The 16,243-nt window shown below is 53.2% G+C and overlaps 6 protein-coding genes across 6 annotated transcripts; 3 read left to right on the top strand and 3 right to left on the bottom strand.

The window, feature by feature from the left end:
• Positions 1-1,352: 1,352 nt before the first annotated feature.
• On the bottom strand, positions 1,353-2,917 carry YEY2_2 (Valine--pyruvate aminotransferase; the record flags this gene model as incomplete). The annotated part of the gene is made up of 2 exons (XM_053194038.2): positions 1,353-2,243; positions 2,381-2,917. The coding sequence occupies 2 exons, from the start codon at positions 2,915-2,917 to the stop codon at positions 1,353-1,355; spliced, it is 1,428 nt and encodes a 475-aa protein (XP_053048614.1).
• A 551-nt stretch (positions 2,918-3,468) lies between these two features.
• ESA1 (Histone acetyltransferase) lies at positions 3,469-5,060 on the bottom strand (the record flags this gene model as incomplete). The annotated part of the gene is made up of 2 exons (XM_053194037.2): positions 3,469-4,894; positions 4,975-5,060. 2 exons carry the CDS (start codon positions 5,058-5,060, stop codon positions 3,469-3,471), a joined length of 1,512 nt encoding a protein of 503 aa, XP_053048613.2.
• Positions 5,061-5,449: 389 nt separating this feature from the next.
• On the top strand, positions 5,450-6,451 carry REX4 (3'-5' exonuclease; the record flags this gene model as incomplete). Its single annotated transcript, XM_053194036.2, has 1 exon — positions 5,450-6,451. The coding sequence occupies one exon, from the start codon at positions 5,450-5,452 to the stop codon at positions 6,449-6,451; it is 1,002 nt and encodes a 333-aa protein (XP_053048612.2).
• A 113-nt stretch (positions 6,452-6,564) lies between these two features.
• Positions 6,565-8,207, bottom strand: N0V96_006157 (uncharacterized protein; the record flags this gene model as incomplete). Its single annotated transcript, XM_053194035.2, has 4 exons — positions 6,565-6,675; positions 6,734-6,989; positions 7,050-7,723; positions 7,800-8,207. The coding sequence occupies 4 exons, from the start codon at positions 8,205-8,207 to the stop codon at positions 6,565-6,567; spliced, it is 1,449 nt and encodes a 482-aa protein (XP_053048611.2).
• A 3,352-nt stretch (positions 8,208-11,559) lies between these two features.
• Positions 11,560-11,988, top strand: N0V96_006156 (uncharacterized protein; the record flags this gene model as incomplete). The annotated part of the gene is made up of 2 exons (XM_065757612.1): positions 11,560-11,567; positions 11,661-11,988. 2 exons carry the CDS (start codon positions 11,560-11,562, stop codon positions 11,986-11,988), a joined length of 336 nt encoding a protein of 111 aa, XP_065613955.1.
• Positions 11,989-12,601: 613 nt separating this feature from the next.
• MCM6 (MCM DNA helicase complex subunit mcm6) lies at positions 12,602-15,587 on the top strand (the record flags this gene model as incomplete). The annotated part of the gene is made up of 3 exons (XM_053194033.2): positions 12,602-12,879; positions 12,945-15,387; positions 15,450-15,587. 3 exons carry the CDS (start codon positions 12,602-12,604, stop codon positions 15,585-15,587), a joined length of 2,859 nt encoding a protein of 952 aa, XP_053048609.1.
• Positions 15,588-16,243: the final 656 nt, after the last annotated feature.

Here is a 16,243-nt window from a genome sequence, read left to right as displayed (position 1 = left end):
ACTCTCAATGACGATGTCCCGCACTTGATGGCTTTCAGCTCTTCGTACCTCAAGCCTCAAATCCCAGCCTCCACGAGATCCTTTTAGTGCTTGATTGCCCCCATCTCGCTGCGCCCCCGCCCATTTCGGGACGAGCCTAGAATCGTGTGCTCCGAAGGGTCTTGTTTACAATCGTTTTGTGGCTGGTGGAAAGGCTTAGCGAAGCGGGAAAAGGCGCCCGTGATGTCATTCAATCGTTCCCAATCGCTAACTGAGGTCGCAATGCTACTCAATGTTACTTCTGATGTGAAGTTATCACCGTGACCATTTAAGGTAGTGAATGAGTCTTGACGGTCAAGGCGGAAGTCTGCCAACGGAAGTCATATGCAGCTCTAGATGTAGGCCCATGAATATGAGCCCATGAATATATTGCCCCCGAGTCTTACCTTTTCGACTACGGAGAGCCTTGTCACTCTCTTGTTGTCTGACTTGGATTCTTGCTACCGGTATGAGACTTTTTTGACCTACACCCATATTTATCTTTACCTGACTCTCCTCGTTTGGGCGTCATGTAGAAGCAATCCTCGGATGGATTTAATAGGAACAAATCAGCGAGCAACGTTGACCTCAAAGAATCTTACTATATCTAGCCGTGGAATTTACCCTCTGCTTCGTCGACGAACTTCACACATCGCAGATGAAGTCAACTGCTGAACACGTGATTTGCGAAGAACAGCGCTGTTCGATGAGACTTCTCCTAATGCAGGTCCTTCTATCTCAAGGCTCTCATCGTATCATGTGTCACTTAGCAACCGTCTAAATTCACTGTATAAAGTCAAGATCATTCACCGGAGCCATTGGTCTGTAGCAACCCTGCTTCGCTCTGGGTACTACAAATCTGTTGTTGGAGGGATCTTAGAGTTGTATCTCAGTAGACTTATCGCTAGGCAACTGGGGGTTAATTCAATTCTCAGTAAAGCTATCAACAATTGTCCCCACCACTATCTCTCGTCCCTCGCCCCTTGCCAGCACCCGGAAATACACCTGAATATGTCAGCAACGATTAGAGCTAGGGAGGAGAAGTCGCAATTCGAAGTCCCGAGAGAAGACTACACCACTTAGACCCACTCAATGGACACCGGGTTCTGTTCTGGGGTGCCAGAACTGGCAGACTGAGTGCCGTGAAGATGGCTATTGCTCACGGAGCAGGCCCCCTTAGTCCAGACTCTCAGGGAGTCAAAAGATCGTGTGCTACCACTTATGCCCATGTGACAGGGTAACCACAAAACAAGCCCCTCATATCAAGGCAGTATCGGTCGAGCTTGCAAAGTGAATCTTAGTCGTAGGGGATTAAACTCTGACTTTTTGTCCTTTTATTTGACGTTATCTACATCCAGCGTGCTCGAGGACTTCCACGCAACACCATCCTTCATAGCCTTCAACACCGCTCCCAATCTCTTAACACCCTCCACAACAACCTCCTCCGGCTCCCACGAGAAACACAACCGAATCTCCCGATCGAACCTCGCAGCATCCTCGTCTCCATGCACCTCAAACTGCGCACCATGCCCAATCACAAGGTTCTCCGTCTCCTTAGCCCGCACAGCAACCTCCCGACTCGACATACCCTCAGGCAAACTAAACCACACAAAGTACCCGCCAAACACCTCGGCCCCCTTCAACGCCGACCCGCGCACAACGACACCCTTGCCCAGCGGCGTCTGGATATACTCCGCAATCGCACGCATCATAGCCCCATGCCGTCTCGCGAGCGCAGGACGTGTCTCCTGATCAAGCTGCCTCTGCAGCTCCCCGCTCTCGAGCAGCTCCGCGACCATCATGGCAGCCAACTGGCTCGGCGCGCCACCGCTACAGGTCGATCCCGTCTGCGATAATCCGTACGCAAACGCGGGACTACCCTCCGCCCACCCCGTGCGCACGCCGGGCGCGACGATCTTGCTAAAGGAGCCGTTGGAGACTGCGTTGCCGAAGGAGGCGTCGGGGACGCCTAGGCTGCGGTCAATGTCTACGAGGCGGGGGATGCGCATTTCGGGCGTGTAGCCTGGCTGAGGAGGGGTGGCGAGGGGCCATTGGAGGAAGTCGTAGACGTCGTCGGAGACAAGGAGGGCGTCATGTTTGCGGGCGAGGAGGACGAGGTCGTGGCGGCGTTGGAGGGACATTGTTTTGCCTGTTGGGTTGGAGCAGGTTGGGACCAGGTAGATTATGTGGCGGTAGAGTTTTCTCTTTTTGGCTTCTTTGAAGTGCTGTTGATTGATGTTAGCTGGGATTTTTCCGTGTTTTCTTCTCATCGTTGATGTCATGTCTTGAGGCTCTTCACGATGAGATGAAGTCAAGGTGGGAGAGCTGCTTGTAGCAACTCCCCGGGCGTAGAAGAGCTCACCTCATCACCGCCTTCTCCTGCCGCCTCGAGCCCCTTTCTCAAGTACTCGATATCAATACCATCATCATCCTCGGGAACAGCCTTCAGACGCCCGTCGAACCCAGCGTCAGCAAAGATGGGGCAGGCGAGAAAGTAGCACGGCGCCACCATCCAGACATTCTTCGTGTAGAGCGGATCAGTGAAAGATTGCAAAATACAGGCCAAATTCTGGCTCGCGCCGCCCGTGATGCAAATGCGCCGAACATCGGGTGGGTGGTGACCGGCACCGACGGTGGTGGTCGTCGTGTTGGTGGCATCATCCGCGGCCGACGGAGGTGCGGGGTCGACAGCGGGGTAAAATGCCGCCAGCCAGCGGGCGATGGACTCGCGGAGAGGCTGGTATCCCGGGTCCGGGCCATACTGGAGCCCCGGGATGTAGGCGGTGGGGTCGGCGAGGGTCTTCACGGCCGCGGCGGAGAGGGCTGCGGCCGGGAGGAGCGATGGCGAGGGCCAGCCTCGGAGGAGGTTGATTGGCTTCTTGTGCAAGGGGGCGTTCATGCTTGATGATGAGAGAGAATTTGCCGAGGTGAAGAAGCAGCGTCGAAGCGCTGAGTGTGTAGCAAAAATGACCGGCAGCTTGCGAGCGTCTACCCTGGTTGCGCAAGTGAATGATATGCGGTTGTGGTGTGTGAGGGGTCGGTGGTGGTGAGGCAATTGAGCAAAGTGTTTTGATACAGTTGTCACGCTTTGCTTCATCACCTCCGCTCAAGTTTTGGTCCACTGATGAAATTTAAAGCCGACCTTGATTGACTGCAAGGTGTTGATTACTTATAGTTGTATGTCAGAGTGAAGTTCAAGGTTGTCGCCTCCGAATGCGGAGGTGCCAGAGATAGGAAATGCGCTGGCCCCACGCAGCATTTCGCAACCACAGCGGCTCACCGTGGAGCTGGCAGTGTTAACAGATATCACGGTGAACGAAGACTCGTTGATTTACTTGAAACTTGCTATTGTCCTAGGTAGTGGTGAATATAGGGGTATCATATGCTCCAAAATCAATCAATGTCTTTTCAAACGCCTCGTTATCGACACCAGTCTAAGGGAACCGCATTTTACCAACCCCATGTTCTTGTAGAAGCCGTAAAGACTGGTGGCTTCCACTGGATCTTGCTCGGGTCAATCAATCTCTTCTGCTTCACCTTCTGCTTCTCCCTCTGCTGGATCAGCTTCTCTGGAATCACGATCTTGTGCTCTCCCTTATGATACACCTGCATCTTAAGCGCCTGTAAGGTGTGCTCCACGTCCTGCGGAATTATGGCAAGAGCCGTTGAGATGGCTTCAATCGTAGTCTTCTCATCGCGCTCATTGTAACCCACAATGAGGTCCAAGATGTTTTCACCCCAGTACTGCCGATAACTCAGCAGACCCAAATCCGAAAGCGGCTTTTCTGGCGAACCAAGCTTGCCTTCAATCCTTGATAGTTCGTACGAGAACTGGATGAGCAATCGACCATAACCTTTGCGCTGGTACTGAGGCAGAGTCAAAATACAAGCTACGTTGTATCCGTCCGCGCTCTCCTTTTCTTTGGAAAAGTAACCGATTATGTGGCAGCCCTTGTCGCTTCGACTCGTCATGACGTAGAACAAGAAGGGATCGACGTCGTAGTAAAGTGTCTTGTGGTCAAGGAACATCTTGGACAAGAGACACAGGTTACGGCAGTAGGTGCGTTGCCGTCTGCCATCGATCTCGAAGAAAGAGACAGACTCGTCGCGGTAGATCTCGTTTCCAGGAGGATGCTGCAGAGTACATTTATGCCTGTGCCTAACAAAGGATTTTTCATCGCCATAGTACCCGAGGCAAAACTCGCAGATGAAAATAACATCTTCCTGGTTGAATACCTCGGGATATGGGGAAAAGTACCAGGGGAACAAGTCGTGCTTTCCAAACTGGACCTTTGAGATATTTCGAATTCGGGAGATCTCGGCTGGGTTCTGCGTCATAGAGCCGTGTGTCCTCAGCTTCTCGATCTCGTCTTCTCGGCTGAAGCCACTGAGTAAATCTTTCTTCTGGACCTCCTCCTCCAGGTCAATTTCCATTTCATCACCTCCAGCTGCGGGGGTGGCCGTTGCGTCGCCCGTAGCCGTGGCCGGGGTCTGGCTCTGGCTCTCCTCGGCCGTTGGCGTCATCTTACGGCTCTGCGACTCGACGAACTCGGTCCATGGGTGTGGCGTTGTGGCCTCTGAAGGCGCAGACTGTTCCCTCTTCGAAGGTCGCTTCTGAGACTTCTTGGAGACCTTATTTTTTGACGTGGCAACACCTTTCTTCGTCTTAGGATCTTTCGGTTTGTCCTTGTCGGGTAATGGCCACTCGACATCTTGGTCGAAATCGATTCGGATCGTCGGCACCCATTCGTCGAGACGCTTGTTGAAATTGTCAAAGTTGCAGTAGAACTGGCGACCGCTCTTCGTTTCTTTGATGCTAAGAATCTCGGCTCGACGAGGAATGCCTTCTTTTTTGACCATGGCAATGCATCCTGCTCTGCGCCCGACGAGTTAGTTGAGAAACATCGCATGGGGGGCCAGTTAGGGCGGGATGGTGGGGTGTTTGGGATGACGAACCTGATGGTTTCGGGGGTGGCCTTTCCCTTTTGTCGGGGCTCGCTAGAGCCGACTGAGGCCTCGCCATTGGCGCCGTGTGCCGCCATGATGGATAGTCGATGTGGTGGTTGATAGTTGATGGATGTTGATGAAATGCGATAATCGGTTTGCTGCTCTCGGTCGCAAAAGATGACTGAACCGCTGCAGGAACAGGAAGGTGGTGTGGCAGAAAGCGCGAACTGCCCAAAGGCGGTAAAGAAATTGCCGTGAACCCCTGCAAGGAAGGTGCGCTAGCCCAGGTGCTGACTCCACTCCACCCGACCTCGATAATTGCATTTTTCCATTTTCTCTCATTTGGGCTCGACTTTCATCGCTCACTTCCCATTCAAGAGTCTCTCATTTACCGTTTTCGATATTTCGAAAAACACCACATAGTTTCCTCTCGCCGATACACGAGCGGTCATCTCCGAAGTTGTCTCATTCGGAAGCAGGGAATATGGCCCCTGAGCTCTCGTCAAATTGGAAGAAGCTCCAGGCACAACTCAAAGCGGCAGGCCCGTCTTCTTCCTCAACTACACCAGCCAAGACATCTGGAGGTGTCAAGAGAAAAGCAGAATCTTCAACATCGGACCAACAACAATCCAAGAAGAAGCAGATTGCCTCGAAAACTTCAGGAGTATCTACGCACACCCCAAATCCAAAGACCGCAAAAGCAAGGAACGGACGCATGGGTGTTGCACAAAGCTCAAAGGTTGAAGTCGAACCCAAGGTCGGCCCATCGCCGTCACTTGCTCTCTGGGCTGAGGACAATGACATCTCATCGGAAGCACTGGCTGAGGCCTACGGTCTCGGGCTGAAAAACAACTCCATGCTCGGATCCGAAAAGGATAAGATCAACTCCGGTCTCATAGAAGGGCTCGAAGTGGGCAAGTACATCGCCATCGACTGCGAAATGGTTGGTGTTGGAGATGGAGGATACGAATCCGTCTTGGCTCGTGTGAGCATCGTGGACTTTCACGGACGCCAAGTATACGACTCGTATGTGAAGCCCCAAGAGCGGGTGACGGACTGGCGCAGTGCTGTGAGCGGGATCCTCCCCAAGCACATGAGGTTTGCCCGGGACTTCGACGAGGTCCAGAAGGAAGTCGCCGCGCTCCTCAAGGACAGGATAGTGGTTGCCCACGATATCAAGCACGATCTGGACTGCCTGAAACTCAGTCATCCGAGTAAAGACATCCGCGATACAGCCAAGCACCCGGGGTTTCGGCAGTACGGTAACGGCAGTAAGCCAGCGCTGAGAAGACTCGCTGAGGAGTTGCTCAAGATCACCATCCAAGGCGGTGCTCACTCAAGTATCGAAGATGCGCGGGTGACGATGCTCTTGTTCAGGAAACACAAGTCAGCATTCGACGTGGATCACGCCAACCGCTTTCCTCGATTCGGAGGCGCTTCGATAAATTCGAAGCCAAAGTCTAATAAGTCCAAGAAAAAGAAGTGAGACTTTATCCTCTACGCTGCTTTAAAACTCGTCGAGGCCCCGGGGCCTCATGCATCCGTGTCTTCAAGATTATGACACGGTTTTGTTCCCTCCAACAATTATGTCCACTTCCTTCATAGCGGAATGCCTTCCATCAACTCCAGAGCGCCCTCGCGCCCCACGGTTATTATTGCGTCGCCAAGCGTTTTCGTTCGGAACCCGGCTTCGCAGTATGTGAAGTAGTACTGCATGGCCATATTAGCTTAGAAATACCACCAGAGGGATAGATGGTACGTGTCTTACCTCCCACTTCCTTCTAAATACATCTATTTCTTCTTCAGTCATGTCATCATGCTCACGCTTCAACGCTGGACGGATCTTGGAATCAAAGTTGCGGAGGAACTCCTCCTTCCATAGTCTCAGGGTTTTTGAGTAGTGGCCACCAATGTTCTCCACCTTTTCGACAATGAGGGTTCCCTTGGACTCCTTGCTGATGTGGTTCAACAGCTGAGTGATCGATGGAAGGTAACCTCCCGGGAAGATGTAGTGGTTGATAAAACTGCGGTCTGTCAGCACGCGGCCCTATTTCGTGGGTTTAGTCTGCTTTGCGACGACTCACTCTTCGCCTTTAGAGTACGCCTCATGACGACCCTCGGGCATCGTAATGCACTGGAAGACGGCGATACCCCCATCCTTCTTCAGCAACCTATCCATTTGCGCAAAATACGTCGCCAGGAACTCCTGGCCAACGGCCTCCAGCATCTCAATAGACACAATCTTGTCAAACGGCCTGCCCGGCGTCTCCAGCTCTCGGTAATCCGTAAGCCTAACGTCGATACGATCAGAGAAACCCGCGGCCTCGATGCGCTCCTCCGCGAGCGCCTTTTGCTCCTTGGAGAGCGTCAAGCTCGTCACGCGGCAGCCCGTCTTCTTCACCGCCTCGATCGCAAAGGACCCCCAGCCCGTGCCGATCTCCAGCACGTGGTCCGACGGCTTGATGCGCGCGCCATCGATGAAGCGGTGCAGCTTGGTCATTTGCGCCTGCTCCAGCGTCTCTTCGGGCTCGTTCGGGTCGTCGCCGCTGCTTTGAGGCTTCCAGATGGGGCACGAGTACGTCATATCCGGCGACAGGAAGGCGGCGAACATGTCGTTGCTGATGTCGTAGTGCGCCGAGATGTTGAGGAGGGCGTTGGACAGGGTGTTTGTGGTTCGCGCCAGGCTCGAGACGGCGGTGGACAAGCTCGATATCCAGGTCGTTCCGTTGCCCATTTCTTCGCGGTTGACGATGAAGAGCTGTGACGCCATGTCATGTTAGCCACACCACCCCTACTCGACCACAGCGCCCGCCCTAGCTTGCGTGCGTACTGACCTGAAAGAAGGCAGTCAAGTCCTTGCACTCAATCTCCCCCAGCATATACGACTCGGCGAAGCCCATGTCGGCGAACAAGAACAGGCGCATCCAGAACGCGTCGCTCTTGACGACCAGCTCCACGCGGGGCACGGCATCCGCGCGGCGAGGCACATGGTCGCCGTTGGTCAGGTTCTCGTTGTACTTCGCGCCCAGCTTCTGGCCAAACACCCTCCGGAGCTCGGCGGGCTCGTCGACGAGCAGGAGGGTGCCGCGCTCAATCTTCGAAAAGACGGAGAGAATAGCGGGCTTGGCTACGGAGAGGGCCGGTCCCCAGGTCAGGCTGCCGACGGCGCCTCTCACGAGCTCGGTGCCGCGGTAGAGAGGTTTGGCGACGGCCGCTGGGACCAGCGAGGGGAGCTTGGGCATGGCTGCGCGCGAAGGGGGACGGTCCGTAGATACAGTAACGTAGAGTCGCGGAGGTCCTGTTTACGGTGTCTTATGTACGAGACCCGAGGAAAGCCCAATGGCTCTTGGTGTAAGGTACAGGACTGGACTGGGTTGGTCTGGCGTAGTTCAACCAAACGTCAATTGAGTTGAGCAAGCCGCCGGGGAACCTAAAACCGAAGCTCTCAAGGTAGGTAGGTCACTGGGATGCTGCATCAGCTCTCTCTCTACACTATCGAGAGAAGATGGAGGGGGGCAAAGCAAGCTGGATGGGATGTATGGGAGGAGGGGTGGAATGCAAAAGTTAACAAGAAACGAGCAGAGAGGGACATGTTCGCATCTGAGACCACCAGCAAGGGGCGGGACGGTATCATTTTATTGCAAGAGGCAACCCCCCCAAGGAGACCAATGTCACTCCAAGCATGTCAAGGTAAGGCTAAACTTCTAAAGGCGTGTGAGTGATTAGCTTGCCGGTGGGTAAGGTAGTGAGTGTGTGTCTTGAAGGGGAACCGGCAACGGCACATGGATGCAGCGAAGGAGGTAGAGGAAGAAGAGCGCATGCTTCCAATTCTTGTCTCGTCCATCGGTACCGTCGCAAGCCCGAGGGTCAAAAAATGGGGACGCATGGGAGGGTCCAACCCAGGCTTTGCCAGGATGAGCATGGGTGGGAACTTGGGAAGAGTGGGTGCGGCAAGGGTAGCTCAGACGGGAATCACTCGGGAGGGGCAGAGGCCTTGGCCATCGCTTGTTTCATTGAGGAAATCGAACATCTCCAAAGGGGAAGGGGGAGGTTGACGATCTCATCGGCATCTAGGGTTCTTGTTCGTCGTTGCCTTGCCTACCTTGGATGGTGAGTAGCCTCTGGATTCTGAGCTGAAGTTAGGTTAAGATAATTACACAGCAACTCTCTGCCAAATCAAATTACTGAAATCATTGATGGCAGCGCATTTTGCTGACTACCAGACAATTCTTAACAGCGGCTGGCTGCTGACAACGAACTCCTACTCCTCCTCCCAACAAAATTTATTAGGGCCAGGGCTATTAGTGTAAACCAAGGGATGATGTCAGCTTCCTACGGAGGCACGGCGAGCCGAACGCATGGTAAGTTGGGGAACGCATGGCAATGCATGTGCGCGAGCTATGGTCGGAGTGGTGTACCCAGGAAGCTCATTTGTCAATACAGGCTTGTAAAATGGTTGAAGAAACTACCTGAATAACACCTTGTCTTTACCTACTTTGTAAAGTATTACCACCACCTTGCCTACCACCTTGTCTCTCAAAGGGCCAGTGCGCTACCGGACCGTCCGGCCACGTTCAGCCTCGAACTGTTTTAGTCTCGCTGCTTGGGAAAAGTTGGGTTGGGGGGAGGGAACCACTGGGAACAAAGAAGCACGAGCTGCAGGTTTCGAGAAGGCCGTCCGGAATTTGTCCCGGCTGGCAAGGTCCGGGCGAACGAAACAAACAGTTTAGCGTGAAGTTGAACGACTCAGGTAGCTCTTGATCGGACGAGACGGTACGGAGTAGTGTACTGTACGGGGTGATTTTCCATGCTCAAGCGCGCTGAGGATAAGAGAGTTCTTCTTTGCTTGTGACTGGAAGGAAGAACTTCTGTGCAGGATGATGTACATAAAGATGCTCGTCCCTCGAAGGATGATTCCCAAATGGAAGTATTCGTATAACCAGACGTATCCGTAGAATGGTGCACTGAAGCCCAGGTCCTTCCTGCATGCTAGGCGCGTGGGATGGAGGAGCAGCGTTCCCCCGTAGCAAGGCCTGACAGTCGTTTACCTTCCCATCCATTTCCCGTGCCAGCTGGGTACGGTGTGCCAGAACGCTGTCTCTCCCGATCGACAGTCATCGCCTCCGAACATCTCATGACTAAGGAAAGTCAGGGTAGGCGGATACGCATTTTCAATCCATACATAGCTCGAGCCTCGAACTCGCACGCTAATCCAACCGTCAACGACTTTTCTGGTTCTTTCAAACTACCCGTACTGAGGAAAGTCTGTTCTGAACTTTTGGACCAGAGCCATGTCCGATCCGATCCAGCGTTGAAACTTTCGATGAGCAAGGCTTTCTGTAGTTCATTGTGCAATTGGAATCCTGCGCAACTGAAGTAGGTGCAAGCGAATCAAGAGCGTAGGGTGTCCGATTTGAGCGTTCCCCGGTCGAGCAAAGGGGTCAGGGGTCTCTTTGTTACTTTGCAGCTCTTGCGGAGCTTTTACTGGAAATTCTCAGGAAATCGACCAGGGTGTTTTGATATCAATGACATCAAGACTTTCGCATCCCCACCGCCGCTAATTGGTTGCCGACAACCGTCAACCGCAGAATCCATACCCTATTCATGGGCTTTCCCGGGCGGGTTCACGATCTGGAAGACGGACTTTTCGGAGGAGAGACGGACAAAGATGGACATTTCCTGATGCCGGGGGAGATCGGGAGGGTGCTCCAAGAGTCCAATGGCTGTGGGTACATTGGAAGCTAGGGGACGGGATTCCATCGTGTTTTAACTTTTGGCATCCGGTTGTATTAGAGCTGCCACGTATTTGTCGCAGGACACCTAACCCGCTCGTCTTAGAGTCGTCCCTAATATTGTCCCGCAGGATGCCTTGATGCATGCATGTTCAATCCCGGCGGTCTGTCTGACTAGACATGTATGAGGACACATGGGGGGGGGGGGGGTTGGTAAGTCCACGAGGATTGGGCAAACTCGTTGCCATTGTCTTGGAATCATCGAAAGGGTTGGTTAGTGTTGCAACGCATGTCTCTCACCAGCTTTTGGTTGCCAACTTGCACAAGCAGATAAGCCACTGCAATTTCGCACACTTGTCTCTCTCTGCCACCCGTCACCAGGTGAGTACTGTGAGATGGCTGAAAATTGAGCAGCGCATCAGCCGGAACCCCTGACGATGAATGCCTCAATGGTTGAAACAGCGGGAAGGGGACTGAAGGGACAAGACCAGAGGCAAAGAGGCTCGTGGGAGTCGGGAAAAAAAAGGGTGGGGGACCGTGCACCGCGGGAGCCAAGATATCTTACCTTATCGATAATCATGAGCTTATCGCAACGCCTTATCGATTATCGGATTTCGCGTCTGAGCTCTGTCGACGCGCGGGTCAAGTCGAGTACCTTAGGTACGGAGTATGGAGTACCTAAAGTTGAATAAAGTACCTTACTGAATAGAAGACCATTGACCCCTCCACGACGAGAAGCGATTCTTGGTTTCTCAACGCACACCATAACCCACCATGTCGAAAGCTATTCTATCCATCAAGTCAAACGACTCAGCAAAGACCAAGGCCATAGTAAACCTGCTGCCTTGCCGGATTCATCACGATGGTCCCGTCGGCGATGCCAATACATTTTGGAACCCTACCAAGCCAGAAGGTGCGTTGTCTCGATCAACAGGAACAATAATTCATGAAGCTGACAACTAGATCTTCAGATGGCAAGACAATAGCGTACTTTCGCGGTAGAAAGCTCCACGGCACGACAGTCAAGTTACCAGAACAGTACCGAGGCGTAGTGATGGAGAGGAGCGAAAAGGTCGAGACGCAGCAGCTCGAAGGAGAGGGTGAAGAGATCGAGGGTGACCTGGTCGAGCTGAGTACCATGGAAACCAAGGCAGAGTTCGACGAGATGGTGATCTGGGGCCACGAGGCGAGTGCAGAGGCGGCGTCTGATCCCTACGTGAGAAGTATAGAAGAATGGCTTGCTGTGGCTGAGTCGGTATGCAGTTCTCCAGTCTGCATCTTCGGTTTGTAACTGACCTTGAAGACAGATACACTCTTATTCCCCAGACGATACCAAGACTGGCGCGTAAACAGTCGGAAGGAGACATGGGTTACGGCTTGGGCATTTGAACAGTAATATTCTCCCCAAAGAATACAGAGCAATGAAGCAATGGCAAACTCTAGGCGTTACAGACTATCTCAATACAGCAGCGATGCATTTAAGGAACTACCTCTAAATCATTGACCAATTGGTAAACCCTCTTCACGTTCAATGGCAACAATCGGAGTACTCCACGGGTCAATACGAAAGGCATCGCAAAGAATTGGCGGCATAATGGTTGGTGTCCGTAAAGAGACTAGCGCAGAATGCAGTCAATTAAAGCCGTCGCGACAGCAACGCGGTTTGACGCGACTGCTGCCCCTCACGCGACAAAATCAATTAAGACCCCTGAGTGAGCAAGTCTCCGCCTCCCCAATGCGAAAAAGGCTCCATCGCATCCCACCACCCAAAATCCCACCTCCACCAAAAAACAACATCCCGCATTTCTGCCTAGCAACCACCGCTTGCGCACTATCAAACCATTGTCGACTTGAGACTCCCCAGACGACGACTCTCTACAGTCGCAACAGATACGACATTAACCATGGCTCCCTCCAGCGACGCCGGCCTCCTGATGTCGGACGCCCCGTCCCGTTCGGCGGCTACCCCTAAGCGCTCCTTCATGCCATCCTCCTCCGTCGGCGGCAGACCACGAGCGCCGCCCTCCGAAAGCATGGGCGCCCAGAGTGACGATGAGGCCGAGGGCTTCGCCGACGACCAAGTCCCCCGCGGATCAAGGATACCGGATGCTGCGAACATTCCCCGCGTGGAGGATAGAATTGGCCTCATGGTCCAGGATCACTTTGAGACCTTCATTGAAACGTGAGTCGCTTCCCTATCTCCTCTTGGATCTCTTAAGCGATCATTCTAACCACAGATATCTGTAGATTCGTAGAAGAACCGAGCTCTTCTGCCCCGCCGACATCCAGCGCTGCCACGACAGACAAGTACTATGTCGCACAGATCCACGGCATGAGGACATACCAGCTCTCAACCTTCTACGTCGACTTCAAGCACCTGACCACGTTTACCAATGGAGAGCTGGGTGATGGTATCATGCGCGGCTACTACCGATTCCTTCCTTTCCTTACGGCCGCTCTACACAACATGATCGCTAAGTACGAGCCGCAGTACTTCCGCGAACACAGGCAGCCAACATCCTCCAGCAACCCAACAAACTCAACCGCAAGCCAGCTTGGTTCCGCAAGTCAAACGGATATGGGTGAGAAGACGGCCAATCAGCAGACAGACAAGCTCTTCACCATCGCCTTCTACAACATGCCCCTAATCTCGAGAGTGCGCAGTCTTAGATCGACCAACATTGGCCAGCTGCTTTCCATCTCTGGCACTGTGACGCGAACGTCAGAAGTCCGCCCTGAGCTTTCACTCGGCACGTTTGTTTGCGAGGCCTGCAGAACAGTTGTTCCCAACGTGGAGCAGACTTTCAGATACACAGAACCCACCCAGTGCCCCAACATGACTTGCCAGAACCGCCAAGCATGGCGGCTGGATATCCGTCACAGCACGTTTGTTGACTGGCAGAAGGTGCGCATCCAAGAGAACAGCTCGGAAATTCCCACGGGAAGTATGCCGAGAACAATGGACGTCATTTTGCGCGGAGAGATTGTGGATCGGGCCAAGGCGGGAGAAAAGTGCATCTTCACGGGTGCGCTTATCGTCGTGCCGGATGTCAGCCAAATGGGCCTACCTGGCTTGAGACCAAGCACCATTCGCGACGACAATCGTGCTGCCGGTACGGATGCCGGCGGCTCTGGCGTCACTGGTCTCAAGGCTCTGGGTGTTCGCGATCTGACCTACCGCATGGCCTTCCTGGCGTGTATGGTTACTCCTGACACCTCAAATTTAGGCCACACGGCGAGCGGACAGATTGCAGATGTTATCAGCTCCATGACACAAAACAATACCAACGACAACTCGGAATCAGTGGACGACATTCAAGCTGCCATCGTTGCTGGCTGGAACCCTGCCGAGATTGAAGAGCTGCGCCAGCTCGTGAGCGAGAAAAACCTTCTTGATCGATTGGTAGCTTCCATAGCGCCAACGGTATACGGGCATAACACGATCAAGAAAGGTATCCTGCTTCAGCTTTTGTCTGGTGTGCACAAAACCACCGCCGAGGGCATGGAGCTGAGAGGTGATATCAACATTTGCATTGTTGGTGACCCTTCCACATCCAAGTCTCAGTTCCTCAAATACGTCTGTGGCTTTGCCCCCCGCGCTGTCTACACCAGTGGTAAGGCGTCTTCTGCTGCTGGTCTCACAGCCGCTGTGGTCAAGGACGAAGAGACTGGAGACTTCACAATTGAGGCTGGTGCTCTGATGTTGGCAGACAATGGTATTTGCGCCATTGACGAGTTCGACAAGATGGACATTGCCGACCAAGTCGCCATTCACGAAGCTATGGAGCAGCAGACAATTTCTATCGCCAAGGCTGGTATTCAGGCCACCCTCAACGCCCGCACCTCTATTCTCGCCGCCGCTAACCCTGTTGGCGGTCGATACAACCGGAAAACGACTCTTCGCGCCAACATCAACATGAGCGCTCCGATCATGTCTCGTTTTGATCTCTTCTTCGTCGTCCTTGATGAGTGTAACGAGACTATTGACAGACATCTTGCAGAGCACATTGTCGGAATCCACCAGCTTCGCGATGAAGCCATCGAGCCCGAGTACAGCACCGAGACTATCCAGCGTTTCATTCGTTTCGCTCGCGCTTTCCGCCCCGAGTTCTCTCCCGAGGCCAAGGAATTCCTTGTCGAGAAGTATAAGGAGCTCCGCGCCGACGACGCGCAGGGCGGCATTGGCAAGAACTCGTACCGTATCACTGTTCGTCAGCTGGAGAGCATGATCCGCTTATCCGAGGCCATCGCCAAGGGCAGCTGCGAGAGTGTGATTACTCCCGACATGGTTGCCCAGGCCTTCGATTTACTCAGGCAGAGTATCATCTCCGTTGAGCATGACGATGTCGAAGTTGATGACGAGGAGGCACCTGAGCAAGGTGCCGCGCTCCTTCGCGCGGCGTCCGAAGCGGCTGGTCAGCCGGCCGATGACGAAATGGCCGTTGACAGACCAGAGGGCACGCCTGCACCGGCCAGGGTCAAGCAGACCATCACGTTCGAGAAGTACTCGAGCATGGTCAATTTGATTGTCGAGCACGTCAACGAAGCCGAGGCTGAGAACGGCGAGGGCGTCGAGGGCGAGGCGCTCGTCGAGTGGTACTTGGAGCAAAAGGAGGATGAGCTCAACAGCGTCGAGGAGCACGACTCTGAGAAGGCGTTGGCGAAGAAGGTTCTTAAGAGGATGGTCAAGGTATTTGGCATCTCCGAGTCAGAACACACTTCCAGGAAGTCGAGACTAATTCGAATTTACAGGAAAATATCCTCATGGCTGTCCGCGGCCAAGGCTTGGCAGACGACGACGCGCCTGCCGAAGGCGCTTCTTCTGGACCAGTGGAGCCGGCGACTATCGTCTACGTGTTGCATCCCAACTGTGCTGTGGAGGAGTTTTGAGTCGAGGGCATTGTAGACTATGCTCGTGAATGATTCTGATGAAAGAAAAGAAAACGCTGGAAGTATTGTCTGCGACATGTTGGACTTTTGCCATGTGAAGCCTTGGAGGGGATAGGGTTGTAGAGCTTGGTTCGTTTTGTCAAGCTTGGGAGTTGGGGCGTTCGGCCACGTAGGCCTTCCTCGTCGATGATGGGCATAGATGTAGAAAGAGATATTCGAATATTACGAGGTCTTCATGACCGTCCAATCTTCATTTGCCTATGAATATGCATTTTTGTGACACTTAATTCGGTCAACATCCATATTGTAAGGTAGATTAAGTTACTAGTATGTAGCCCATCTACCATCATATACTGCCATTGAAGCCAAGGATTTGAGGACGACGCACTCTCTATTTAGAAGCTTGATTCTGTGTGACGAGATTGAAATGACGCATCGTCAAGTCAAGTACTAGGCTGATTATAAGGCCAAACCCATTCAAAGGGACGTTGATCATATCAATGGTATTTACTGATCTTCCAAGGGGGTAGGGAGTATAAGAAGCTCGCCGTGTCCTACCTTACGTTCTTGGACTTGCAAGCGCAATGAGGTTGGGCTCCGTGTGGTGTTTGGGGTGTGTATCGATAACGACGAAGTATTAGCGACCAAAGGCAATG

This window comes from Colletotrichum fioriniae (assembly GCF_027942845.1).
Source record: "Colletotrichum fioriniae strain IMI 355084 chromosome Unknown scaffold_6, whole genome shotgun sequence".
NCBI lineage: Eukaryota > Fungi > Ascomycota > Sordariomycetes > Glomerellales > Glomerellaceae > Colletotrichum > Colletotrichum fioriniae.
Note: the sequence above shows the minus strand (reverse complement) of the source record. Positions and strands in the feature narration are given on the sequence as shown.